This window comes from Lepus europaeus, chromosome 10 (genome assembly GCF_033115175.1).
Source record: "Lepus europaeus isolate LE1 chromosome 10, mLepTim1.pri, whole genome shotgun sequence".
NCBI classification, from domain to species: domain Eukaryota; kingdom Metazoa; phylum Chordata; class Mammalia; order Lagomorpha; family Leporidae; genus Lepus; species Lepus europaeus.
In genome coordinates, this window is record NC_084836.1 from 114,219,601 (window position 1) to 114,246,740 (window position 27,140).

At 50.1% G+C, this 27,140-nt stretch overlaps 1 protein-coding gene across 2 annotated transcripts in view; it reads left to right on the plus strand.

Annotated features, from left to right (window-relative positions):
* The window catches only part of ARFGEF2 (ADP ribosylation factor guanine nucleotide exchange factor 2), a 116,586-nt gene that overhangs the window by 46,557 nt on the left and 42,889 nt on the right, over window positions 1-27,140 (plus strand). For both annotated transcript variants that reach the window (XM_062204325.1, XM_062204326.1), the window contains exons 8-23: window positions 1,191-1,342; window positions 3,583-3,713; window positions 4,822-5,056; window positions 5,590-5,689; window positions 6,958-7,097; window positions 8,119-8,227; window positions 9,203-9,386; window positions 10,853-10,964; window positions 11,429-11,634; window positions 13,678-13,762; window positions 13,863-14,034; window positions 14,899-15,050; window positions 16,190-16,318; window positions 19,630-19,788; window positions 25,012-25,159; window positions 26,093-26,192. In XM_062204325.1, the coding sequence (XP_062060309.1) occupies window positions 1,191-1,342; window positions 3,583-3,713; window positions 4,822-5,056; window positions 5,590-5,689; window positions 6,958-7,097; window positions 8,119-8,227; window positions 9,203-9,386; window positions 10,853-10,964; window positions 11,429-11,634; window positions 13,678-13,762; window positions 13,863-14,034; window positions 14,899-15,050; window positions 16,190-16,318; window positions 19,630-19,788; window positions 25,012-25,159; window positions 26,093-26,192 (2,314 nt within the window). The remainder of the gene's footprint in view (window positions 1-1,190; window positions 1,343-3,582; window positions 3,714-4,821; window positions 5,057-5,589; window positions 5,690-6,957; window positions 7,098-8,118; window positions 8,228-9,202; window positions 9,387-10,852; window positions 10,965-11,428; window positions 11,635-13,677; window positions 13,763-13,862; window positions 14,035-14,898; window positions 15,051-16,189; window positions 16,319-19,629; window positions 19,789-25,011; window positions 25,160-26,092; window positions 26,193-27,140) is intronic.

Sequence of the window (27,140 nt, forward strand, 5' to 3'; positions counted from 1 at the left end):
GCTAATCCTCCGCCTTGCGGCGCCGGCACACCGGGTTCTAGTCCCGGTTGGGGCGCCGGATTCTGTCCTGGTTGCCCCTCTTCCAGGCCAGCTCTCTGCTGTGGCCCGGGAGTGCAGTGGAGGATGGCCCAAGTCCTTGGGCCCTGCACCCCATGGGAGACCAGGAGAAGCACCTGGCTCCTGCCACCGGATCAGCACGGTGCGCCAGCCGCAGTGCGCCAGCTGTGGCAGCCATTGGAGGGTGAACCAACGGCAAAGGAAGACCTTTCTCTCTGTCTCTCTCTCACTGTCCACTCTACCTGTCAAAAAATTAAAAATAAATAAATAAATAAATAATTTCTTACTGAAGTGATTCAAAAACCACTTCTCTAAGCTCTATTGCTTCTTCAAGTTCTGGTACCACAAACTGTAGATTTTTATTTTTTTTATTCCCTGTAGAAATATGTGTAAAATAGAATAATTCTATTTCGTAGCTTTAGACCTGTTTCTAGAGTCTTTACAAGTAGTTATCTCCTAGAGAAAGTTTGTCCTTTCACTATCATAGAGCCTAGTACATAGTAGGCACTTGATGCATACTTGTTGAATGAGCAGTGCTTTGTAAAACTTACCACAGATTGTGCTCATTAAAATTCTTGAAGCTCTTTATGTCTATAAAGATCCACATAATAATTGCCACTTCGTTTCATTGTTCTGCTAATCAGCAAATATACTTTTCTTTATTAAATGATGAAATCTAAGGAATTATTTTTAGAGTTCTTTACCATTTTCATGTGGCTGCCAGGAGGTTCAGGTCTACATATTTCTCTGTGACTGAGGATTTTCATCATAACTGGCTCTTCTTCAAGTCCTATAATAATGATCCTTTTAAAAAATCTATGCATGTTTAGTGATTTCTAATCTTTTTCAAAACTGGACAGAGTGTGTAGGGCTGGAGCAACGCACAGTTCTGGGGGCACCGTTGACATGGATTGCAATAAGAATGAAGGCCCTGGAGCAGGTTGTGCGTTGCTGTGGCCCCAGGAGACACAGAACACTTAAGCTCCCCTTTGGCCAAGCCTTTCCCCGGGTTGGTCGGTCGTGGGCTGATGGTGGCAGCAGCTGGGGGGTCGTGTGAGCACTTCCTTTCTGGCGTCGGGCAGCCCCCAGGGTATGCGCCCACTGGCTGATGGCTTTTGCACTTACGTTTTCAGAAGCAGCAGAAAAGCGCGGTGTGACAGAACACGAGAGGAGCTTGGGCGAACTGGAGTGCCAGCAAAGTGCCGGTCCCCCTGGAGCTGATGAGAACTCACAGACCAACGGCATAGCAGACGACAGGCAGTCCTTGTCCTCGGCAGACAACCTGGTACGTTGACAATGATCCTGTCCAGACTCATTTCCGTTTTAACCTTTTTAGAAGTGCGGAATTGAATCCCTAAGAAAAGAAGTGAGTGAAAGGAGAAAGCCCTGTTCAGTCCTTGGGCGAGCAGTCCTGGCCGGGTGGTCTGTCTCAGCAGGTCACTTCTTGGAATACACTGATGTGGGCTGTGTATCGCGCTGTTATTAAATGCTGTTTACCCGGACTTGGTAAAACGTAAATTTCTGTCCATTTTCTTCTCTCACAACGACATGCATTTGTAATTGGAAAGCAGGAGAATCCGGAGAAGGACAGATAGCTGTCTGTGTCCCCCTGTGTTGGGAAGTCAGTGTCTCAGAAAAGGCCCTCCATGATCTCAAAACCCAGGGATCACGCTTGGTAACTTTTTACTTACATCCTTCTAGATGTTTCTGCACTTAAATGGAATAACAGTATACATACTGTGTTGTAACCTGCTATGTAAGTTTGATGTATACTGTGAACATCCTTTCAGACCCATGGGTATGTCTGCCACATTATTTTTATAAAATAGCTTTATTCTACTCTTGAAAATTGTATATATTAACATTTAGAACATGGACTAATGTGACTTGAATATCCACCCAGGTCCTGCTTTCTGCGTCTCCTACCCAGTGTTTCTCAACCTTTTCTTTTTTTTTTTTTTTTTTTTAAAGATTTATTTATTTATTTGAAAAAGAGGCCAGTGTTGGCGTAGCAGGTAAAGCAACTGCCTGCAATGCCAGCATCCCATATGGGCACCAGTTCATGTCCTGCCTGCTCCATTTCCCATCCAGCTCCCTGCTAATGGCCTGGGAAAGCAACAGAAAATGGCCTAAATGCTCAGGCCCCTGCCACCCATGTAGGAGACCTGGATTGCGTTCCATGCTCCTGGCTGCAGGCAGGCCCAACCCCAGTGGTTGGAAGTATTTGGCGAGTCAAGGAATGCATGGAAAAGCTCTCTCTGCCTATCTGTCTCTGTCTCTCTGTTTGCCTTTCAAATAAAATGGAAATAAATGAGAGTTGGGAAAAAAAAGATGCGCTTCGAGAGTTGTACTTCAGTCCATACAAGGAACTTGTGTCTGTGCAGTGGCTGGGATTGCCTTGTTCCTCAACACCACGTCACAGACGTGCTTCCAGTCAGAACATGGAGAACTAGCTGAACTCTGCGTGACGGCCTTGTAAAGTTCTCTGTGGATTACCAAAGTCTGTTTAACCAGTTGCCTAACAGGTTCTCAGATTCTTTCCCTTTTATCATCGTGAACATTCTATGAATAAATCTTCTATACATCCTTTATTCCTTTATTTATTTATTTATTTGAGACACAGAGTTAGAAAGGGAGAGACAGAGAGGTCTTCCATCCACTGGTTCACTCCCCAGTTGGCTGCAGCAGCAGAGGGAGGCTGATCCGAAGCCAGGAGCCAGGACCTTCTTCCGGGTCTCCCACTTGAGTGCAGGGCCCCAACCGCTTGGGCCGTCTTCCACTGGTTTCCCAGGCCATTAGCAGGGAGCTTGATCAGAAGTGGAACAGCCAGGAGTAAAACTGGCGCCTATGTGGGATGCCGGTGCCGCAGGAGAGGTTTAACCTACCCCACCACAGCACCGGCCCCACGACCTTCCTTCTTTCCTCAGAGTAAGTCCTGCAGGTGGTGCAGCAGGGTCAGGAGGCAGAAGCGTTACGCTCTTCCTGCCTGACGCTGAGACAGCCGTCAGGAGCCTGGGATGGCAGCTCCAGCCTGCCTTTACGGATATCAGTCCCGCTTCGCTGTTGCCCGGGTGCAGTGGGGCAGGAGCACCGCCCAGGCTTTGCTGGGCTGAGAGGACAAAGATCCTGCCTTAGGTAATTGGTAGTAAAAGCATTTAGAAATAAGTCTCCAGAAAGTCCATGGAAAATATGTATTGTGAAAAAACTATCCATGGATTTCAAAAATTCTTTGTATGAAAATAGATTTAGTTGAATTTTCCACAGACTTTTTGAAGTCCTCTCCTATTTGTTTCCTTTTAAGTTTTATAGTTTACCCTGGGTCATTTGTCGTTTTAAACCGTCCGTGCCAGCTTTTTCAGGGACAAGGAACAGGGTTTGGGAGCTGCGGCAGTGGCTCCCCCAGAGCTCCTGCTTCAGCCGACCCCCTCCCCCACATCCCCCGCCTCCCTGTTGACGAATTTCCGTGAGATTCTATTTCCCGTTTTTGAAGCGTTCTCTTTTTGTGTTGTGCCTGTGCTCTCTCAGGAATCGGATGTGCAAGGACATCAGGTGGCGGCCAGGTTCTCGCACATTCTGCAGAAGGATGCCTTCCTCGTGTTCCGCTCCCTGTGCAAGCTGTCCATGAAGCCCCTCGGGGAAGGCCCCCCAGATCCCAAGTAAGCAGACCGCCTAGCCCAGTGATCCTGAAGCACATGGTGCTGTGCCCCCTCTCCCCTCGCTTCAAGAAGTCCCGCGCCTTGGCCCCTTGTTAGTGTGGAAAGGCGTGCAGCTTTCCATCCCCTGTGGTCCCTACAGTCCGTTCATGCTCCGTTGTCTCTACCCCCGCTCACCGAGATTTTACCCAGTTTTGCTTTTATGCTAGAAATAATCAGTGTATTCAGCACGTACCGTCTTCAGTCTCCTGTGTGGGGCTGGGAGGGGCTGGATGCCTGCAGGCTCAGTTCCCTGCCCTGCTTCCTGGGTACAGATTTAAGGCGGAATTCAACCCCGGGAACCCGAGTGATTCTTTGTAGCAGACATGGTGCTGCAAGGAGGCGGGCGCTGCAGGGTGAAGAAGGTAGAGGCTTCGCAGGCAGAGCTGTGTTCCGACCCTGGCTCCTCCACTTGGCTCTGTGGCTGTCTGCGTTGCTGAACTGCGTCTGCAGAACGGGAGTAAGACAGTCACCATACAGGAAGAGTACTGAGCTGGAGTACTGACACTGGGCCTTGGACTTCGTAAATAGCTGCATTGCTCCTGTAATTATTAGTTACTCATCAGTACCTTCAAGTCTGCTAGTGAAAAGGCTGCAAACAGTTCTTTGGGGGAAAAAAAAAGACTACATAAGAAATCTTTATCCAGTAAATAAAAGTGTTTTCTGCTATAATTTTCAAAAGAGAAAAGAAGATGCTGCCATTTGGAAAATGGTTGAGGAGAGCTTTCCGTGTCTTACCAGCCCTGAACGTGGGGGTGGGGCAGACAGTAAAGGGCACCATCTTCCCAGCGTGTACAGGTAGGGCAAGCCGCAGTCAGCCTCACCTTTGCTCCTGCTACGTTCTCTGCTTGTGATGGGCAGGGTTAAATGAAGTAGAAGCCAGCAGTGCTTGTTCGCGAAGGGCCTGTAGATTCTAGGAGGGCCTGTCTCATTCCTAGAGCCCTTACTGCGAACTCTCAGCTCACGGGCTCTTCAGAAAACCGTGTGCTGGTAGAGGAACGAGGCCGTCTCCACACTGACCCACGGGAGTGCTTCTCACCCAGCGCTCTTGCTGTTTTCTGCTCCTCACCAGGTCCCATGAGCTGCGCTCCAAGGTGGTCTCACTGCAGCTGCTCCTCTCTGTGTTGCAAAACGCCGGCCCCGTCTTCAGGACTCACGAGATGTTCATCAATGCGATCAAGCAATATCTCTGCGTGGCCTTGTCCAAAAATGGCGTCTCTTCAGTGCCTGATGTCTTCGAGCTCTCTCTTGCCATTTTTCTTACTCTTCTTTCAAACTTTAAAATGCACTTGAAAATGCAGATAGAGGTATAAACTCTGTTTTTTTTTAAACTTTCATACCAGATGAGTTAACTGTCGGTGGCACAGTCGCCAGGGCTGGTATTGCACCATTTAGTAATCCTGATGCGTGATGAGAGAGCACCTTTTCATGAAAAGTTCCTGCCCCCAAATCTACACTGTTATAGTTTATGCAAAGCTTTAAACGTATGTTCTGTATAGTAAACATACTTGTTTGGTCTGTTAATTGTTTGAAATCATTTAGATTAGTGGCCAAATCTGGAAATAATATTTCAACTGAAAAGCCAGATTTGCCATTCCTTTTGAAAAATGGTGACATACATCCTGTCACCATGTGGCTGGACTAGTTGGGAGCAGGAGGCCACTGCCCGCCATGGGGCCATACACAATCATCCCCTCCTGAGGACAGCTTCGAGGCTCCCCGGCTGACCTGGGTGCTACTCTTTTCCTTCTGCCCCGGCCACTTTGCTGGCTGGTTTCTAAGGGCTGTGGAGTGTCTGAGCCCTGATTGACACTCGAGTTGTCCTCTTCCTGTCATACAGGTCTTCTTCAAAGAGATTTTCCTGAACATTTTAGAAACATCGACGAGTTCTTTCGAGCACAGGTGGATGGTCATTCAGACTCTGACGAGGATCTGTGCAGGTAGGTGCACCTGAAGGCGCCCGTCCACTGGACTCGCTCAGCGTGGGTCTGTCATTTGTCAGGGCCCAGATTAAGACCTTCAGCTTCCTTGTAGAGTTTTAATGAAGTGTTGGGAAAAATCGCCTCCCAAAAGGCTCATTCGAACCAGTTCAGGCTGGTTTGTCCAGGACTTTCTGGGTTTTGGATTAAAAACCCTGCATCTCAGAAACCCCCTGATTCTGGCAAACTGGGACACTTGGTCACCCTAGCTGCAAGCCAAGTGCTGGGGGGGTTTATTTTTTATTTTTATTTTTATTTATTTTTAAATTTTATTTATTTGAAAGAGTTACAGAGAGAGGTAGAGACAGAGAGGTCTTCCATCTGATGGTTCACTCCCCAGATGGTTGAAATGCCGGAGCTGTGCCCATCCAAAGCCAGGAGCCAGGAGCTTCTTCCAGGTCCCCAATGCGGGCGCAGGGGCCCAAAGACTTGGGCCATCTTCTACTGCTTTCCCAGGCCACAGCAGAGAGCTGGATTGGAAGAGAAGCAGCCGGGACTAGAAGGCGGCGCCCATGTGGGATGCCAGTGCTTCAGGCCAGGGCTTTAACCCACTGCGCCACAACGCTGGCCCCACTTTATTTGTTTTTTAAAGATTTATTTATTTATTTTTGAAAGAGTTACAGAGAGAAGAGACACAGAGAGAGATCTTCCATCCACTGGTGGCCGGGGCCCAAACACTTGGGCCATCCTCCACTGCTTTCTCAGGCCATCAGCAGGGAGCTAGTTTGGAGGTGGAGCAGGCGGGCTGTGAACCAGCGCCCATACAGGATGCTGGTGTTGCAGGTAGCAGCCTTACCCACTACACCACAGTGCCAGCCCCAGGCACCGTTTATTACAGGATCCACAGCATTGGTGCCTCCCACCTCTGACTGGGTGCTGAGCTAAATCTGCATTTACCTTATGCCGTGCAGTCGTAGGCTTCAAACGAAGCATCCACTTGTCTGTCTGCCAGAGCTGTTTCACAAGAGTGACACAACTTGAGGAGGTGGGTTGGGTAATCACTGGCCCCCTTCTTGATGAGGAAAGTGAGCTGTGCAGGGGTGGAGTGAACTGCCTGAGATTAGTTAGTGCGGAGGCAGGCCTAGAAGCAGGGCTTCCGACATACAACGTTCCTGAAAGGGGTGTGGCCACCTGATTTTTGGGGGCAGAGAAGGCTCATTTAATGAGAACATATAATTGCTGTTTGTCTTGGATCATAGCTTCTAACCCATGCTGTATCGTTTTCCCAGATGCCCAGTGTGTTGTGGATATTTATGTCAACTATGACTGCGATTTAAATGCTGCTAACATTTTCGAGCGTCTTGTAAATGATTTGTCCAAAATCGCTCAGGGAAGAAGTGGCCATGAGCTGGGAATGACACCACTACAGGTAAAACACTGAGGACGTTGGCTTCTGTTTAAAGTTCATTCATCCCAGTGAGCATGGATTGAGCGCCACGGTGTGCCAGGCCCCGTCCTCCGTGCTGCAGACACGGCAGGGCACCCGTGCATGCACGAAGCAGCAGCAGAGAACGGAGCTGTCAGGACAGGAGGGCTGTGGAGGGGACTAGGACAGGGACGACAGAAGAAGAGTGCTGGCGCTGGGGACTTGCCACCTCACAGCGGTCATCAGGGTAGTTCCCTGAGAAGGTGACATTTGAGCCAGGACCGCCATAGGAAGCAAATTCATTCCATCACCTTTCCAAAGCTAGTGTGGAAAACAGGATCCCACCTCCGGGACAGGCAGAGTGCTGACAAAGAAAATAGGACCTTAAACCAAAGATCTCTGCATGAGCTGGTCAGACGGAGGAGGCCCCTGGAGTTCATTGTGGGGTTTTGGCGCATGGACATTTTTCTTAGAAGAAGTTCGTAGTTCTCAGATATTCACACAGGGATCTGTGCTGCCTGAGATGCTATTTTTAGATTATCTGCAACTCAATCTATTATTTAAAAAATGCCACTTTTTAAAATTGTTATTTTTATTATAGAGTAAGCCTTAAAATGCAATGCATTATATTTGTGGGTGTTTAGAGGATAAACTGTATCCAAAATCATTCATTTGCTGCATAATTCAAGGTGTTTTTTTTTTCAGTCACTGTTTAAGACCCTGTTATTTGAAAAAAATTGTTAATTTTTTTATTATTATTACACAAGCCATGAATGGGAACGCTTTTTAAAAACTCCCACTCCCATCCCCTCCTCCAGACTGTAGGCAGCGATCCTCTTCAGCAACACCCAGACTCTCGATGTGCCCTTGATAGTTATGTCACCTGTGAGCGCCTCCTTGGGGTCATCGCTGGTATCGCTGTTAGCGGTGGTCTCACATCCTCCTGGGTGCTCAAGAGCCCTCTAGCTGTGTGCTCCTGCCTTTTCTGCCAACTTTCCGTGCTGTGCCTGTTGTGTCCCAACAGGAGCTCAGTCTGAGGAAGAAAGGCCTGGAGTGCCTCGTGTCCATCCTCAAGTGCATGGTGGAGTGGAGCAAAGACCTGTATGTGAATCCCAACCACCAGACCAGCCTGGGTGAGAGCAGCGTCGCGCCGTTCATGAGGGGCCACTGATGGGCAGAGCCGTCTAGCTTTAGTTATCTCGGAACTGGGCAAAACCTCGCTTGCTAACCTAGTGTCTTGAGGCTTCTGTGTTTTGCTCTGTTTGTACGTCTTAGAGGACTAGTGAGAAGTGATGCTATCTCTGCTTTTTTCCAAGTGGAAGGCCAGGCATCGGTGATTCAGTGGCAGAGTTCTCGTCTGCAAGTGGAAGGCCGTTGTCCCAGCGTTTTCCTAGTGCTCTCTTCCCTTACTAGCCTGAAGCATCACTTAGTGACATAGTGAACTCTCCTGTGTCCATATGTCGGCTTCTGGAGTTCTGCCCTGCTCTCTTGAACACTTTTCAAATTATTGAAGTTGTAGCAAGAGTGTGTTTATGTATTTCCCAGAAAGACAGGGCAGCGACTGGCGTTGTGGTACAGTGGGTCAAGCTGCCACCAACGTCTCTGTCCCATATAGGAGTGCCAGTGTGAGTCCCAGCTCTTCACTTCCAATTCAGCTTCCTACTAATACCTGGGAAATCAGTGGATGATGACCCAAGTACTTGTGGGAGACCTGGATGGGATTCCTGGCTCCCGACTTCAGCCTGGCCCAGCTCTGAATGTTGTGGGCATTTGGGGAAAGAACCAGCAGATGGAAGATCAGTCTCTCTCTGTCACTACCTCTCTCTTTGTTACTCTGCCTTTCAAATAAATAAATAGCTATTTAAAAGAGAAAAAGAGCACTCCCATCAACTCAGTTTGAGTCTCCCACATGGGTGACAGGGACCCAGCACTTAAGCCATCTGTCTCCCAGGGTGCACAAAAGGAGGGAGCTAGAATTGAGGGTGGAGCTGGGACTCAAACCTCCTCTGCTGTGGGAGGTCTGGCAGAGAGGCCTGCGAAGCCAGACCCAGCTCCCCCGTCTCTGTGTCTCCACGTCTTTGATTGCCTTTGCTTTTGGGTCACTGCAGGTCAGGAGAGACTCCTGGATCAGGATATGGGGGATGGGAAAGGCCTGGACTTGGCCAGACGGAGCAGCGTGACATCCATGGAGTCCACAGTATCCTCCGGGACCCAGACAGCCGTTCAGGATGACCCGGAGCAGTTTGAGGTCATCAAGCAGCAGAAAGAAATCATCGAACACGGCATCGAGCTGTGAGTGTGGCTGCTGGTGCAGCGCGATCTCCTGGGGCCTCTGGTAAAACCACGTCTCTGGGATCTCAGGGCCGATTCCAGCAGGGGGAGCGAGCGCCTGACACAGGAGGCTGTGCCGGCCCTTGCAGCCGGGCTTGCGGGAGCCAGGCCGAGTGAGAGAACCGGCGTGTGGATTCGAGCACGGAAACTTGAGTGCCTTGTGTGGTTGTGGGGCCTTTTTCCCTTTCTGATGAAAAAGAGTAGACCAGTTTAGAGAGAAAAGGGTAAAGCAAGAATGTCAGAGGCACTCATGAAATTATTACCTGGAAGAAATTGTCAATGATGACATTGTTTTCAATTATATATTATGAAAAACTCCAACATACAGAAGTTAGTATTTGTCATTTTTTAAGATCTCTGTATTTTCTAAACATTTGAAAGTGATTTGTAGCCATCATGAGATTTTAACTGGATATCTTCGAAAAATAAGAACATTGTCCCATATAACCATAGAATCATCATCACAATTATTGGTCAGTCTTTGCATGTTTCTTTCTAGTCTTTTCCACACATGAGCGCGCACATGTGTGTGCACGCACACACACACAGTCTGACATCCTGCCCGACCTTCGAGTCCTTGGGCAGCTTAGTAAGCTCAGTTTGTGTGCAGCTTCGTCACCGTACCCACTCGTCCACTGCAGGGCCGAGCCCCTCATTTCTGCTTTCACCACCCCTCCTCCCCCACGGCAGCTGAAGTCATTTTTTCCCCCAATAAACTGGATTTTTAAAAAAGCTATCTTCATGTATTACTTGAAAAGCCAGAGTAACAGAGAGAGGTAAGGTATCCCTTCCTCTGAAGAGGCATTCTGTAACTGTTGTCTGAACAGGTCCCGCGTAACTGTCATACCCTGTTATCTAACAGGACAGCTCTTGTCCCAGCAGTGCCTAAACTACACAGTTCTCTCGAGTAAAGGCAGTCCGGGTGTGGACAGCCTGCGGCTGGCACAGTGACGCTCATGCATGTCAGGGAGCCGGGCTTCCTGGATCTGTCTGCTCCACCATCCTTAGCACGTAACTTTCATCTTCAGGGTTGTTGTGGTTTCAGATGACTGAGGGACACCGGGCAGCACACAGCTGTCCTGGAGAGGAAGGAGCCAGCTTTGTTTAAAGGTCCTTCCTAGAAGCACAGCCAGAACTTGGCATGACCCAGGGGAGGCAGGGAAGTGTAGTTTTTATTCCAGGCGGTTATGTGCCCGGCTTCTCATCAGCTCGGCTCTGTTAGTGGTGGTAAGGGGGGAAATGGGTGACACCCGGCACTCTGCTGTAGCTGGCTCGGAAACTGAGGGTGGCATTCAGAAAAGCAAGCAGGACCCACAGGACCTTTCTGATTTACATGTGAGGGCTTGTTCATGGGGCTCACATACCAGCTCTTCCTGCCTTCTGGATTTTGAAATCTGCAACCTGTGTCCCATCTCTTCTTGAAACAGATTCAACAAGAAACCTAAGAGGGGAATCCAGTTTCTCCAGGAGCAGGGCATGCTGGGAACATCCGTTGATGACATTGCCCAGTTCCTACACCAGGAGGAGCGCCTTGATTCTGTAAGGCTGGGCTTTCGTGTTCACCATGGGTTCTGGCGGGCGTCTGAGCTGTCACCATGAGATTGGGGGCTCTGTGTACAGTGTCTGCTGTGCATCCCTGGCTCCAGCAGTCCTGCTTAGCCCTCTGGCTGGTGTAGCAAGAAGTTCCTTGAGGGGAATAAGCAAGGCTGCTGACAGGGAGCTGCATGCTCTTCTTTGGTGAGACGTTGTCAGAGCTGGAAGTGTCGCCTGAGTGCTAGACACTGGTCCGCTGGCACCCTCCTCACCATGCCCGCCGTACCCTCCGTGTTTAAGTCTCTCACACCGCCGCCTCTTCCTCTGTCCGAGGCAGGACAGCCTGAATCTGGAGGGTGGGGGGGCGGCTCAGGGAACCCTGTGCTTCTCCAGCTGTCCAGTCTGTTGGCATCTGGAGTCGGTCTGGGTCGGAGGGTGACAGTTTCTGGATGGGAGTGTGTGTGTTTCAGACCCAGGTGGGTGATTTTCTGGGAGAAAGCACGAGGTTCAACAAGGAAGTGATGTATGCCTACGTGGACCAGCTCAACTTCTGCGAGAAGGAATTTGTCTCAGCTCTGCGGACGTTCCTGGAAGGTTTCCGTCTACCTGGGGAAGCCCAGAAGATTGACCGGTTAATGGAGAAGTTTGCCGCAAGATACATAGAGTGCAACCAAGGGTGAGCACCTCGTGGAAGTCCTTTCCCTGGCATTGTCGGTCGTGGTGTTTGCCGGTCGGTGGAGATTTGAGTTTGGTCTTCCTCCGTCGGCAAGCTTCTGTTCACGTGTGCCCGTGCCGTGCTGAGGGACTGTCGCACAGAAGACCTCACAGCAACCTTGTTTGTGTGCCGTCTGCAGACAAGGAGATTGAGGATGAGAAGGGTTAAGTAATCACCAAGGATCACACAGCTGAAACCCATGCAGTTTACTTCTGTGAAGGAGTAGTCTTCGGAGTTGAGAGGAGGCAGTAGGGCCCCTCTTCCCAAATCAAGGAGAACTCCTTGGGTTAATCTATGGGGTGGATCTCAAGAATTTTGATTTTTCTCTGTCTGTGTACTGCTGAGCAGGTTACAGAAGTGGCTGTGTCACTAATAAAACCGCCCAAGGACGTGATTATATCTTTTGATGGGTAGTTCGTATTTTTTTTTTTGGATAGGCAGAGTGGATAGAGAGAGAGAGACAGAGAGAAAGGTCTTCCTTTTTGCCGTTGGTTCACCCTCCAATGGCCACTGCGGCCAGCACATCTCGCTGATCTTTGGATCTAATCTGAAGCCAGGAGCCAGGTGCTTCTCCTGGTCTCCCATGCGGGTGCAGGGCCCAAGCACTTGGGCCATCCTCCATTGCCTTCCCGGGCCATAGCAGAGAGCTGGCCTGGAAGAGGGGCAACCGGGATAGAATCCGGCGCCCCAACCGGGACTAGAACCCGGTGTGCCGGCGCCGCAAGGCAGAGGATTAGCCTGTTAAGCCACAGCACCGGCCGGGTAGTTCGAATTTTTGTGGAGTTGGAAAGAGAGAAGGGAACTAATGACTGTTAGACCACTCCTGTGTGTCAGCCATGCCGTGGGTGCTGCATGCGTTTCATTTCATTAATGGTAAGCCTGGGAGCAGTGCCCCTGGTTTGCTTTAAAAAAAACAGACTCTGGAAGATTGAGCATGCTGACCAAAATCCACGAGCTAGTAAGTAGCAGAGCCAGGCTCGAATGTGAATGTATCCTCACCCAAAAGCTCCTGCCTTTTCCACTGAACCGGAAGTGAAGTGTGTGAAAGCTCTGTGAGCATAAGGTGGGAAGTATCTAGTGGAAACATTGTCACCATAGTTTGGCCTCATGCAGTTTAGTTTTCTTATTAATTGGTCCCTGTCCTCCAAATGTGTGGCAAGCTATCCCCAGGAGCTGGCCTGGTCTGCACAGACAGCCCCGGTTATTAGAACCACATGGACATTAGAGTTCTCTGTGAAGACAGAATTAGGTGTTGCTTATTTTAAGCATGTCTGCTGTGTGGGCCTGGAGGCCTTGGTCTGCTGTCCTACTCAGTCCATGATCCAGTTCAGTCTCCCGGCAGAGCAGGGACCTTTCCCTGTAATTTTTCACAGTTTTCCTGTTGCCTGTTAAGGCCAACTGAGACACACCCTACAGCTGCTGGCTTCAGCCTCACACATTTCAGGGCTGTCATGCACGTGCCTCTGTCTCTCTCTCCTGGCCTACAGCAGCAGAAGTCACACTCCACCGGCGTGTCTACAACACGTTTGTTTTCCCTGGCCTTTCTACAAATTGGGATTAAAAAGGCTGCTATGAACTGTCAGTAGCCAGTGCCAGCAGGTTCAGCCGTCTCTGCATCTGGCGTAGGACACGTAGGTGGTACGGGGCGGCTGCTGTCAGGAATGGGCCATCGCAGCAGTGCAGGAGTGCTCGCCATCGGGGCCAGCGCCAAGAGGGAGCGTGCTGACACCCTGTGCTCACTTGCCTCACTCTGCCTCAAGGGTCTTTTTAAAAAATTGACTTGAAATTGCTTTATTCAGAGATACCTAGGACCCAGCACGTGCTTTAGTTAGCTGCTCCTAAACCGTGGTTCATTTCTGTCACTCAGTGATGGGGAAAGTATGCAGACTTGCGCCCTGGGCCCTGCATGGAGCACTTGCTGCTTTGAGTGCAGGTGCCCCTGCCAGCGTTGTCCTCCAGCCACAGCACCATGCCTGCTGATTACGTGTGGCTCTTCTCTTGCAGGCAGACGCTCTTTGCCAGTGCCGACACTGCCTATGTGCTAGCATATTCCATTATTATGCTGACGACAGACTTGCACAGTCCTCAGGTAAAACGTCTTTGTGATTTATACACTGTCATAGTTAAGTAAGTAGCTTTATTTGGGCTCTTGGATGTCTTAAATGGATCTTGATTTTTGAAACTTCCAGGTAAAAAACAAAATGACAAAAGAGCAATATATTAAGATGAATCGAGGTATCAATGACAGTAAAGATCTACCGGAAGAATATCTCTCCAGCATCTATGAAGAGATAGAAGGCAAGAAAATTGCAATGAAAGAAACAAAGGAGCACACGATTGCGTCCAAATCTACTAAGCAGAGTAAGGTCTAATGGCAAATTATTTCTTTTTTTTTTTTTCCTTTGGATAGGCAGAGTGGACAGTGAGAGAGAGACAGACAGAAAGGTCTTCCTTTTTGCCGTTGTTGGTTCACTCTCCAATGGCCGCTGCTGCCGGCGCATCATGCTGATCCGAAGCCAGGAACCAGGTGCTTCTCCTGGTCTCCCATGGGGTGCAGGGCCTAAGGACTTGGGCCATCCTCCACTGCCTTCCTGGGCCATAGCAGAGGGCTGGCCTGGAAGAGGGGCAACCGGGATAGAGTCTGGTGCCCCAAGCAAATTATTTCTACTAACTCTAGGTTTTGAGTGTCAGAATGCCTGATTAAGTACTCTGGTGATGAATTTCATTTGCATGTCTGGATACCCAAATAGGAGACATGATTAAGTTAATCATTATAATTATGTTGGTGTTCTCTTGATATCACTGTCTTGCTAGATTTGTGATTAGGAGCTGAAGATCTGAGAGCTAACTTACCCAAAAAAGAGTGCTCCTTAAAATGTGGTTTTAATTCCAGCGTGCCTGTGCTTACCTTGATTAGAGCTCTGTACTGAAGGCCCCGTGGAGCTATCAGTTTCTGTGTTTGAGATGAGGCAGAGTATAGTGGGGTAGAACCCAGGCTCTGGAGGGTGCTACCTTGGACTTGGTCCCAGCTCTGCTACTTACTAGCTGTGTGACCGTGGGCAAGTTCTTAGCCTCTGCCTCATTCTCCCCACCTGCAAAATGGTGATAGTATTTGTGACAGACGCGTGGGAGGGCTGGGAGGCTCTCAGTCAATCACCGTCTCTGTGCCTGGCATATAGCAAGCACTCAGTGAGAGTCCCTGCTGTGTCCTGCTCTTCCTTGCAGGTGTAGCTAGTGAAAAGCAGCGACGGCTGCTGTACAACCTGGAGATGGAGCAAATGGCTAAAACGGCCAAGGCGCTGATGGAGGCTGTGAGCCACGCCAAAGCCCCATTTACAAGTGCCACTCATCTGGACCACGTCCGGCCGATGTTCAAGGTGAGTATCGTGGGAAGGGAGAGAGCAAGTGGCCGGACCTGGTTGCGGAGGTGGCCGGCTGATGGCTGTGGTGATGAGACTGAGAAGAGGAAGGGCGCGGTCTGGTGTTTCTGGGCAGTGGCTAAGCAAGCCCGTCCTGCACTGCCTTTGCAGCTGCTGGGAAGCACTGGCCCCAGCCCCGGGGATCTGCCGCCAGAAGGTGTTGGTCTGAGTCCTGGCTTGGCCCTCTGTTCACCCCTGTAAAATGGGGACAAATGCAGGGCTGCAGAGGACACTGAATGGGTCGTGCATTCAGAGGTGCGGGGACATGGCAGTCGGGACAGCCTGCGGCAGTGGCCACAGGGTACTTCATCAGGTGAGACTGGGTGGAGGAAAAAGACAAGTTCCTGCGGTCTCTGGTTTTAAAATGCTAAGAAACGGTCCATGAGCTACATCTGTAGCACTTCACTGCTTCCTAAGAAGTCTTTATAAGTAACTTACTATGCCATTAGGTGGTCGCGGCTAGATTTTACTTCCCAGGAAATCAGGGAGATTGGAAGAAAAGTAAATGCAACTGATGAGGATCAGGAGCCTTTCCGTGTAGAGCCAAAGGCGCTCATGGCTTTTGCTTTACAGGCTGGCCTCTGATTGATGGTGGCCTCTGCACAGGGTGCCCGTGCCCCCTGTGGCTTCAGCAGGGGTGGGCAGATGCAGTGGGGCACAGTAGCCACGTACTGACCAGTCTGTCTTTTGAACTGTGTGTAGTAACCTGCATGTCTGGAATGATGGCTTTAGCCATAGTTGCAGGGATGGGGGGGGGGGGTTCTGGCCCAGGGGCTGTATAAAGCCAGTGAAATCCTTTAGTCTGGCGCTACCAAGGCAATTGCAGGAGGGACTCAAAATTCAGTAAATCCATGGTGGGCTACTTTTTAAGTTAATTTTGTGTGGCCTGTAAATGAGGTTATAAATACCTAACTGGCCCTTGGCAGAAATTGATTCGCCACGCCTGGTATAGGGGAACTGCTTAATGTTGTGAATAGAATAGATTAAAATCCAGGAACACTGAACTGGGATCCTGCCCATTCTCCGACAGCGTGGCCTCCCCATTGCCCTTCCCATGCTGAGACTCTAGGGTCACTGAAAATGTTCTTCCTTGGTAGCTGGTGTGGACACCACTGTTGGCGGCCTACAGCATTGGACTGCAGAACTGTGATGACACAGAAGTGGCCTCGCTGTGCCTGGAGGGCATCCGATGTGCAATCAGAATCGCCTGCATCTTCGGAATGCAGGTGGGTGGACGTCAGCAAGGTGGCAGCGATGCTGGGGGCTGTGTCTTTTAGACGTGGCAGAACCCAGGGGCTAGCAGAAAGTGCTGGTTAACGGTTAACCAAGTGCCTCAGCAGATTACTCATGCCCACTGAGGAGAGCCAGTAACTTTGTGCTGGGACTACTAGCCTTGCAGAGGGAAAAAATGCTGATTTAGATTGAAACCCTCTGTAAAGAGGGGTAGGGTCCAAGCCACTTCACTGAATTTCACCGAGCAGTCCAACTGTTCGTCGCCTACCTTGCCTGCCTGCCTGCTTAGAATTGTTCTCTCCTGCTTGAGTCAGTTTCTTCTTTTCTTCTTTTTTTATTTTTATATATAATATTGAGTTATTTATTATTAATTTAATTATATTAATTTATTATTAATGTGCCAGGGAAAGGCAGAGTAAGAGAGAGAGGTCTTCTACCCACTGGTTTACATTCTAAAAGGTTACAAGGGTTAGGACTGGGTCAGGCTGAAGCCAGGAGCCTAGAACTCTATCCGGGTCTCCCACATGAATGTCAGGAGCCCAAGCACTTGGACCATCTTCCCCTGCCTTTTCCTGGCACATTAGCAGGGAGCTGGATCAGAAGTGGAGCAGCCACAACTCAAACTGGCACCTATATGGCATACTGGTGTTAATAGGTGGTGTCTTAACCCACTGGCCCCCTCAAATCAGTTTTTATTATTATTTCTCTTATTTCCCATTCTTGTCTGGGGAAACAAGTAGTTGAATGTAGACATACATGTGAAATCCTGAAAAATTCAAGCAAATAAATGAAATAGAGTTCCTAAATTCACAAGAACAGAAGGTTGTTACCAGTCCTGTGTGTTGCTTTTTTTAAGTCAGAATTTGCCTGCATTCATTTTGAAAAATTCAGCCTTTGTTCCTTACCCAGACCACCACAGGCTTTGATTTATTTTATTTATTTATTTGAGAGGCAGAGTTACAAAGAGAGGTAGAGAGGTAAAGAGGTTTTCCATCTGCTGGTTCACTCCCCAAATGACCACAAAGGCAGAGCTGGGCCAATCCGATATGGATGCAGGGACCCAAGTATTTGGGCCATCGTCACTGCTTTCCCAGGCCATTAGCAGGGAGCTGGATCAGGATTGGAGCAGCAGGGACTTGAACCAGTGCCCACATGGGATCCAGCATTGCAGGTGGAGGCTCAACCCACTACACGACAGCACTGGCTCATTTTTGTTTTGTTTTGTTTTTTGGTTTTTTTAAATTTTATTTACTTGAGAGGCAGTTATAGATAGAGGGAGAGACAGAGAGAGAGAGGGGTCCTCCATCCGCTGGTTCACTCCTCAGATGGCCGCAGTGGCCAGAGCTGAACTGATCTGAAGCCAGGAGCCAGGAGCCAGGAGCTTCTTCCAGATCTCCCACGTAGGTGCAGGGCCCCAGGCACTGGGACCATCTTCTACTGCTTTCCCAGGCCATAAGCAGGGAGCTGGATTGGAAGTGGAGCAGCCGGGACTCAAATTGGCACCCATATGGGATGCCGGTGCCATGTGTGGAGGCTTAGACCACTATGCCTCAGTGTGGGCCCCCATTTTTGTTTATTTAAATATGGAACACTCGGTGAACGTTCATGTCAGTCTTGTGCAGGGGCCGCCGTGGTAATCTTTTCTGCATTCGGTTTTAGTGTATGTGCTGCTGGCGCAAGAACAGCCATGCGCTTTGATTTCAGATCCCAGCTCTGCTCCCTCTCCAGCCACATGACTTTCACCCAGCTTGCCTGTCCAAAAGCCCTTTCACTTCCTTGCTGATGAACTAGAGAGCATGACCCACCTTGCAGGACTGCATGAGCAGGTTGAGCATTTTAGAAAATCCCAAATCCGGGCCGGCGCTGTGGCTTAACAGGCTAATCCTCCACCTTGCGGTGCCAGCACACCGGGTTCTAGTCCCGGTTGGGGCGCCGGATTCTATCCCGGTTGCCCCTCTTCCAGGCCAGCTCTCTGCTATGGCCCGGGAAGGCAGTGGAGGATGGCCCAAGTGCTTGGGCCCTGCAACCCATGGGAGACCAGGAGAAGCACCTGGCTCCTGGCTTCGGATCAGCACGATGCACCGGCCACAGCGGCCATTGGAGGGTGAACCAACGGAAAAAGGAAGACCTTTCTCTCTGTCTCTCTCTCTCACTATCCACTCTGCCTGTCAAAAAAAAAAAAGAAAAGAAAAGAAAAGAAAATCCCAAATCCAGAATGCTGCCAAATCCAAACCATTCTAAGCACGCAGCTCATTCCACATATGGCGTCAGCCCAGGTGTCCATCAGCTGAAGCCTGGATGAAGAAATTATCACATTTGTGCACCGTGGAATACTATGCAGCGATTAGAAAAACGAAATCCTGTCCTTTGCAACAAAATAGGTACAACTGGAAACCGTGGTGCTTAGTGAAATAAGGCAGTCCCAAAGGACAAACACTGTATGCTCTCCCTGATCTGTGGTAACTACTAGAGCCCCAGAAGGTAATCTGTGCAAGGGAAATTGACACTGTGAGATGCAGTGACTTTGAGCAGCCCTTGTCTCTACCATTGAGGAACAGCTTATTTATTTTTTCATACTATTTGTCGAACTCTTTACTTAGTGTATGGGTAATCTTACGAGTATAAAGACCTTTGTAGAAAATAAGGGGAAAGAGGGAGGACGAAGAAGGGGGGAAGGCAGGGTGGGAGGAATCACCGTATTGCTAAATTTGTGTATATGAAACACATGAAGTTTGTGTATCTTAAAAGAAGTTTCTAGGAAAAAAAATTCAGCAGACATGACACCTCAAATGGTAAATTCCACACTTGACCTCATGTGACAGGTCACAGTCAAAATGCAAGCATGCTCAAAATGTGGTATAACATTGCTACAGGCTATGTGTATAAGATGTATGTAAAACATAAATGGATTTCATGTTTACACTTGGTTCTCATTTCCAACATAACTCACGTATATGCAAATATTCAGATATATGAAAAGAATCCAAAACAATAGCTTTTTGGTTAAGGGATATTCAACCTTTGTTAGAATTTATGCCATGGTCCTACTGTTCTGCAGAGAGAAAGGAACACAGGACATTTGTTCAGGCTGCTTGGAAAGGAAAGGGCTAGGGGCCTAGGGGCCTCCGCGGGGTGGTCCACAGATGAGACAACCCCAGCAGGGGGAAGCTGTCGCGTGGATGTGCAGAAAGCCAGCCTGGGCCTGTGGGGAAAGTGTCGGAGAAGCCCAGGGCTCAACACCACAGGTGTGAAAATGGCCGTGCTGAGGGTGGAGTCAGTGTGCTCTCTCGCTCTTCTGTTGCAGCTGGAACGTGATGCCTACGTTCAGGCTCTTGCGCGCTTCTCCCTGCTGACGGCCAGCTCCAGCATCACCGAGATGAAGCAGAAGAACATCGACACCATAAAGACGCTCATCACAGTAGCTCACACTGACGGCAACTACCTGGGCAATTCCTGGCACGAGGTGTGTGTCTCTGAACCGGCTTTTCTCAGGGTGACTCCTGGCATCTCCTCCCCAAACCCGTTTTTTTAGATTTGCTTTTATTTTTTTGAAAGACTAAGTTACAGAGAGAGGGAGAGAGAGAAAAAGAGAGATCTTCCACCCACTGGTGCACACCCAAATGGCTGCCACAGCTAGGGCTGGGCCAAGCCGAAGCCAGGAACAGGAGCTTCTTCCAGGTCTCCCACAGAGGTACAGGGGCCCAAGGACTTGGGCCATCTTCTACTGCTTTCCCAGGCCGCAGCAGAGAGCTGGATTGGAAGTGAGCATCTGGGACTTGAACCTGCGCCCATGTGGATCCGGTGCTGCAGGCTGAAACTTGACCCACGACACCAGTGTCAATCAGTCTCTCTCAGTCGCTTCCATTTTTCTTAAAGCTCGACTTTACTTCTGGGCTGCAAAGGCAAGACAAGTTCAGATGCACTTCAACTTGTGAACCCCATACCCAGTGGCCAGTGTCCCCACAGGAGTGCACTTTTGTTGTGGTTTCTTCCCATGTTACTGCCTTGTTTCCCGAGCCCTTACACAGTCCCAGGGGGCTCTCACAGTTACTACATACGTGCACAAAGCCAGGAGCTCAGTTTCTAATTATATCTTCAAATAAATGGTCAGTCTTCACAAAGAGCTGTCTGTAAGGGAGAGTGCCAGTGAATATTTTAAGATTCTCACCTGAGGCAGTAGGTAATTAAGTGTACAAAGACGTGCTTAACAGGACATTCATTAGGGCTGGCATTGTGGTGTAGTGGATAAAACCAGCGTCTGCCACCCTGGCACCCAATATGGGCCTGGTTTGAGACCCAACTGCCCCACTTGTGGTCCGACTCACTGCTGATGGCCTGGGAAAAGCAGTGGAAGGTGGGCCAAGTCCTGGGCCCCTGCCACCCACGTTACAGGGGGTGGCAACCATCTGGGGAGTGAACCAGCAGATGGATCTCCCTCCCTCCCTCCTTCTCTCTCTCTCTGTAACTCTGACTTTCAAATAAATAAATCTTTTTTTTTCTTTTTCTTTTTCTTTTTTTTTTTGACAGGCAGAGTGGACAGTGAGAGAGAGAGAGAGAGAGAGAGAAAGGTCTTCCTTTTGCCGTTGGTTCACCCTCCAATGGCCGCTGGTGCACCGCGCTGATCCGAAGGCAGGAGCCAGGTGCTTCTCCTGGTCTCCCATGGGTTGCAGGGCCCAAGCACTTGGGCCATCCTCCACTGCACTCCCGGGCCACAGCAGAGAGCTGCCTGAAAGAGGGGCAACTGGGACAGAATCCGGCGCCCAGACCGGGACTAGAACCTGGTGTGCCGGTGCCGCAGGTAGAGGATTAGCCTATTGAGCTGCAGTGCCGGCCCAAATAAATAAATCTTTAAGAAAAAGGGTTGATGGGGGAAGGATATCATCAGTTTTAGTTGTTCGAGGGGAAAGATTGGATTTACAAAAGCTTAATACACCAAGAGATTCTTTTTAAAAACAATTATGGTGCAGCATTCCCATAGACCATTTTAGGGCTATTTTAAATAATGTTGACAAGGGCTTGTGCTGTGGTTTAGCGGGTAAAGCTGCCACCTGCAGTGCAGCACCCAATGTGGTCACCGGTTCAAGTCCCAGCTGCTCCACTTCTGATCCAGCTCTCTGCTATGGCCTGGGAAAGCAGTAGAAGATGGCCCAAGTCCTTGGGCTCCTGCACCCGCGTGGGAGACCCAGAAGAAGCTCCTGGTTCCTGGCTTTGGATCAGCCCAGCTTGGGCCATTGCAGCCATCTGGGGAGTGAACCAGCAATGAAAGACTTTCTGTCTTTGCCTCTCTGTAACTCTCTGCCTTTCAAATAAAAATAAATAAAAAACAAACAAGAGACTAGAATTTGATAAAGTTAGATATAAAAACAAAAAACCTAGTTTTAAAAAAAATGGAAGAGGAATGGATACTTCAGAAAAAAAAAATTGTGTTGACAGGATACAGGCAGGCATTGGGCACTCCCAAATGGACGTGTAGAGCCGGCTGAGCGACCCTCGTCCCAGAGGCCTGCCTGAGTCAGGGCAAGCCTCCCTGTGAGTTCTCAGGCAATGGGAGGGACACGGCAGCATGGTGGTGGGAGTCTGAGAACGCAGCCTCAAAGTCTAGGCTGTAGGAGGCCCAGGAGCTGGTGACCAGGCCTTCAGCAGGTAAACTGCAGAAAAGTAACGTAAGCGTACCTCAGCAGGTTCGTGGAAAGTAGAACTAAAAGATAATTTTGGAGGAAAAAATTTTGAAATCCATGCATACAAGGACACTTCAGAAAGCTCATGGACAATGCGTATGGAGAAGAAACTGTATGGATTTCCAAAGTGTTTTGCCCCAAAATAAATTTACCTTCCTTTTACTTCTGTTGTCTATGACTTTCTGACAAGGGGCCTGTGGATGAAGAGAGAGCACAGGAGGGGCGGACAGGCGTCTGGCCAGCGGTGAGACCCTGTGTCTCCTTTCAGAGTTCCTGGGTCTACTCCTAATTCCAGCTGTCCTCCAGTGTAGACCCTAAAAGGTAGCAGGTAATGGCTCAAGTGGTTGGGTCCCTGCCACCCATGTGGGAGACCTGGATAGAGCTCCTGGCTCCGCCTCCAGCCACTGTGGACAATGAGGAGTGAATCAGTAGAGAGTATTCTCGTCTCTCTGTCTCTCTCTCTCTCTCTGCCTCTCAAACATATAAATAAATAACAGATACGGAAGAAGAAGGATGTTGTGGAAGGCTCTGTTGTGGGAAGGTGGTCACGGCACAAAAAGTAAAAAGTAAAAGTACTGCGGCATTGTGAACCATCATCCCTTGTGGCACACGTACAGAGCGAGGGTTCTGAAAGGGTGTTCGTGTCCTGTCTGCGTGGTGGCATTGTAGAGACTATTTTCTTCTTCTTTTCCCTTAATTTCTAATTTTTCTCCTATCTGCTGAGAGAGAAAACTGTGAAAGAGTAGAGATGAGCCATGGACCGTGGCGGGGACTGTGTGACCCAGACAGAATCCTGCTGTCGGCTGCTTGCCTGCTCGTGGATCCAGTGGTCCAGCATACAGGCTTGGGAGCCAGGCTGCCGGGGTCCAGTGCGTGGCCTCGGCTCTTCCTGCCTGTGTGATGTGGGCAGGTCACATTCGTCTGCACAACCTTTGTAGGTGGTTACAAGGGTGGAGGGCTTAGGGCCGTATTTGACACAGCGTAAGAATTCAGCAGTGTTGGTGTTATCATTGTCATCGAGGCACAAATCTCTGTCCCTCTTAAGATTTATTTATTTGAAAGGCAGAGTTACAGAGAGGGAGAGACAGAAGGGAGAGAGATCTTCCATCTGCTGGTTCACTCCCCAAATGGCTACATCAGCCAGGCTGGGCCAGGCAAAAGCCAAGAGCCTGGAACTCCAGCTGGGTCTCCCATGTTGGTGTCAGAGGCCCAAGTACTCGGGCTATCTTCTGCTGCTTTCGCAGGCATGTTAGCAGAGAGTGGACCAGAAGTGGAGCAGCCGAGACTTGAACTGGAGCTCACATGGGATGCTGGTACTGCAGGCAGTGCTGAGGCCGCTGAGCCACCGCGCCAGCCCCCATCTCTGTCCCTCTTGGCCCTGCCTTTCCTTTCTCTGTGTCAGCTCTGGAGAACGTCAAGAACTTTTTTTCCAGCCTGGGAGGTGTGGACCTGTGGGGCTTCTGCTGATTTCCCCAAATATGTCACCACCTGGCAGCCTTAAAACATGAGTTAGCCATGTAGGCGGCCGGAAACCTTGAGACATCAGCTTAGAGTCACCAAGTCCTTGGCCTTGCAGTGCTATTGACGTCCTGAGGTTCTGGCCACCGCAGGCTTCTGGAAGAGGGAGGACATTGATAGTGATAATTCAAGACCATAGCCAGAGCAGAGCAGGCAGGAGAGTCCCTCTGCTGCAATTAAATACATTTCTCAGTCAAAAAGAGGGTGATTTACAGGTAAGACTACTTGGCCACTACCCAGTGGTGTCCTGGAAGCCGGGACGTGGGATGGACTAAGGGCAGCACATAGTCGCAGTTGGTGGGGGAAGGGTTTTCCTGAGAGCCCTGTGCTGCCAGCGTTTCCGTGGTAGAAGCTGGGATGGGTTTCTGTTAAGCCGTCACGCCTCAGGTGAGACAGGGCATGTGTGCAGGTGCACCAGAGCCCCCAGGGCTGGGAGATCGCCTGGCTCCCAGCACTCACCTGCTCCAGGGCGCGGGCCCATTCGCTCAGTGAACCATGTCGTACTGCCAAGCACTTCAAGGGCTGGAGATTCAGCTTGAGCAAGAGAGAACAAACCAATAAATCCGTGGTGATAATGCCAGAGAGTAGGAAGTGCTGAGGAAGAAAGTGACAGCAGGTGGTGCTGGGGGTGCCATTATCTCAGAACGGTCAAGGAAGGGCTCTCTGAGGGGAGCACGTGTGTCTGTGCTAGGAACTGAGGGAGTCTCGGGGAAGCAGCAACCAGAACAGCGAGTGCAAAGGCCCTGGGGTGGGACCAGAGGTCGCAGCAGTGCCACTGCTGTGTTACATCTGAGGGGAGAGAGTGACAGGGAACCTGGGGGACCTAGATCAGACTGGACGGTGGCATGGTGGGTAGAGTCCCCTGCTCCAGTCACATACTTTTTTACTCTACATTTGCATGAGCATCGTTAATGGCTTGACTCCTTTGTACCAGCTTTTCCTGTGCTCGTTTGCTCTTTGCCTTTTTTGTTTCTTTAAATTTCCATTGATCTTATTTGGGAGACAGACACACAGGGAGAAGGCTCCAATCCACTGGTTCCCTCTCCAAATGCTATAGTGGCCAGGATTGGGCAGGGCCAAAGCCGCTGGCCAGGATCTCAATCCAGGTCTCCCTTGGAGTTGGCAGGAACCTCACTACCTGAGCCATCACTCCTGCTTCCCAGGGTCTGCATTAGGGGGAAGCTAGAGCAGCGTATGGTACCCAGGGAACATAGATGTTTTAGCCGCTAGGCCCAACATCTGCCCTTTTCCCTTTTTAATAGTTAAAAATCATAAATGGTGGAATCTGTCTTCAAGACCCACACTTGAAGGGCTGTGTCACCAGGACTCTTGGTACCGCCTGCTGAGTGCTGTAGGGAAGCCGTCCTAAGACCCCCGATGCTGTGTCCCCCTTGAGACACTGCTGGCCTGGAAGAACAGCTGCGTGGCTGACTTAGGACGGCAGCGACCTGTACAAGCGTAAAGTGGAGACACGATTCTTTTTTCCTTAGATCCTGAAATGCATCAGCCAGCTAGAGCTCGCTCAGCTGATAGGAACTGGCGTGAAGACTCGCTACCTGTCCGGGTCCGGCCGAGAGAGAGAAGGGAGCCTGAAGGGCCACACGCTGGCGGGAGAAGAGTTCATGGGCCTTGGCCTGGGTAAGTCAGCTGGCCCCAGGGCTGGCCATTGTGGATTCCCGGATTAACCAGGATAAAACTCCTCTCGGCAGGACCGGCTTGTAAACCACTTGGTGGCTGGCCGGCAGGGCCTTCATTTATGTAAGTGAACACGCTGCCTCAGCTCTCTGAATTGTGTTTCCGCTGCTGAGTAAACTCTCTGTGTTCCCCATATCAGCAGAATGCCTTACTTTTCTTTCTGTCCTTAGAACCGTACCAGAGCAGGGAGAGCCGTTTGCTTTAAAAGGCTACAGCTTTAGTTCCTGAGAGTAGAGGGTATGTGTGTGTGTCTGGAATCAAAGGGTAGATCCGGCACCTCCTGAGTTCACCTGGGGAGCTTTCAGGAAGTGGGGCGAGCAGGTGTGCCAGGCCACATTCTGGGCGCTGTGACCTCAATCGTCCTCAACAGTCCAGTGTCACTGTTCTTCCCACTTGGCAATGGAGAACACTGAGGCATGGGGTGAAGTGCATTGAGCAAGGCCACACCGCAAGAAGCGGGATTCAAACCCAGACCATCCGCTTGCAGAGAAGGCTGCTGGGTCCCGTGCAGTGGGAAGGTGAAAGGCGGGGACTCCGGCTGCCAAGGGAGGCTCCTGAGGACGACCCGGATGAGACTGAGAAGTCCGCCAGGCGTCCGATGCTGTGAGCCGCGACATGCTTTTCTAAAGACAGGCTCCTCGTAGTATAAAACCTAAAGACTAGGGAGAGGGAGCCCGCACGACGAGAGCGTCTGAATACGGATGTAGTTTAAACGCCAGCACGGACATTTAACCTCGTGTCGCCAGTGGGGTTCTGCCGTTTTACCTGTGCACCGTTCCCATGTACGTCCCTGTCTCTGCCCATCGATGCACGGGACACTTGGTTCTGAGTACGTGACCGTTTTCCAGCGCTCTGATTTTGCGCCTCCTGTTTCAGGTAATTTGGTGAGTGGTGGAGTGGACAGAAGACAGATGGCCAGCTTCCAGGAATCAGTCGGGGAGACCAGCTCTCAGAGTGTGGTTGTGGCTGTGGACAGGTAATGGTTTCATCCTGCAGTGAGGCTAGACTGTCCATCCAGTGGCTTGACATCCTCTGTGTCGCTACTAGGCATGAATGATTCCTAATTTCACAGCTGTGATGTTGTCAGCTCCAGATTACTCAAGCTAAGAAAGATTAAAGATAGGGGACAGTGCTGTGGCAGGTAAAACTGCTGGCTTCAGCACCGGCATCCCATATGGTCAAGGCCCAGCTGTTCCACTTCTGATCCAGCTGTCTGCTATGGCCTGGGAAAGCAGCGGAAGATGGCCCAAGTCCTTGGGCCCCTGCACCCACGTTGGGGACCCAGAAGAGGCTCTTGGCTTCAGATCGGCCCAGGTCCAGCCGTTGCGGGCATCTGGGGAGTGAACCAGCGGATGGAAAACCTTTCTGCCTCTGCCTCTCTCTGTAACTCTGCCTCTCAAATAAATAAATAAATCCTAAAAAAAAGATGAAATATAGTGTGCGTGATCCACAACAACTTTCACATTCCTTTGAATTTCGACGTTTAAAAAAATGTGACTTTATATAAACAACATTGTGACAAAGTATGTCAAAAGGAAGAAGCTTTGCTTGTGCTGATTTTTTTTTTTATATTTATTTTATGTATTTGAAAGACAGAGTTACAGAGAGAGGCAGAGGCAGAGAGAGAGGTCTTCCATCCGCTGGTTCACTCCCTAGATTGTCGCAACGGCTGGAGCTGTGCTAATCTGAAGCCAGGAGCCAGAAGCTTCTTCCGGGTCTCCCACGTGGGTGCAGGGGCCCAAGGACTTGGGTCATCTTCTGCTGCTCTCCCAGGCCATAGCAGAGAGCTGGATCAGAAGCCGTGCAGCTGGGACCCAAACCGGTGCCCATATGGGATGCCAGCACTGCAGGCAGTGGCTTTACCTGCTTCGCCACAGCGCCAGCCCCAGCAGTATCTTAATTGTGAATATTCTAGTTGAGCTAA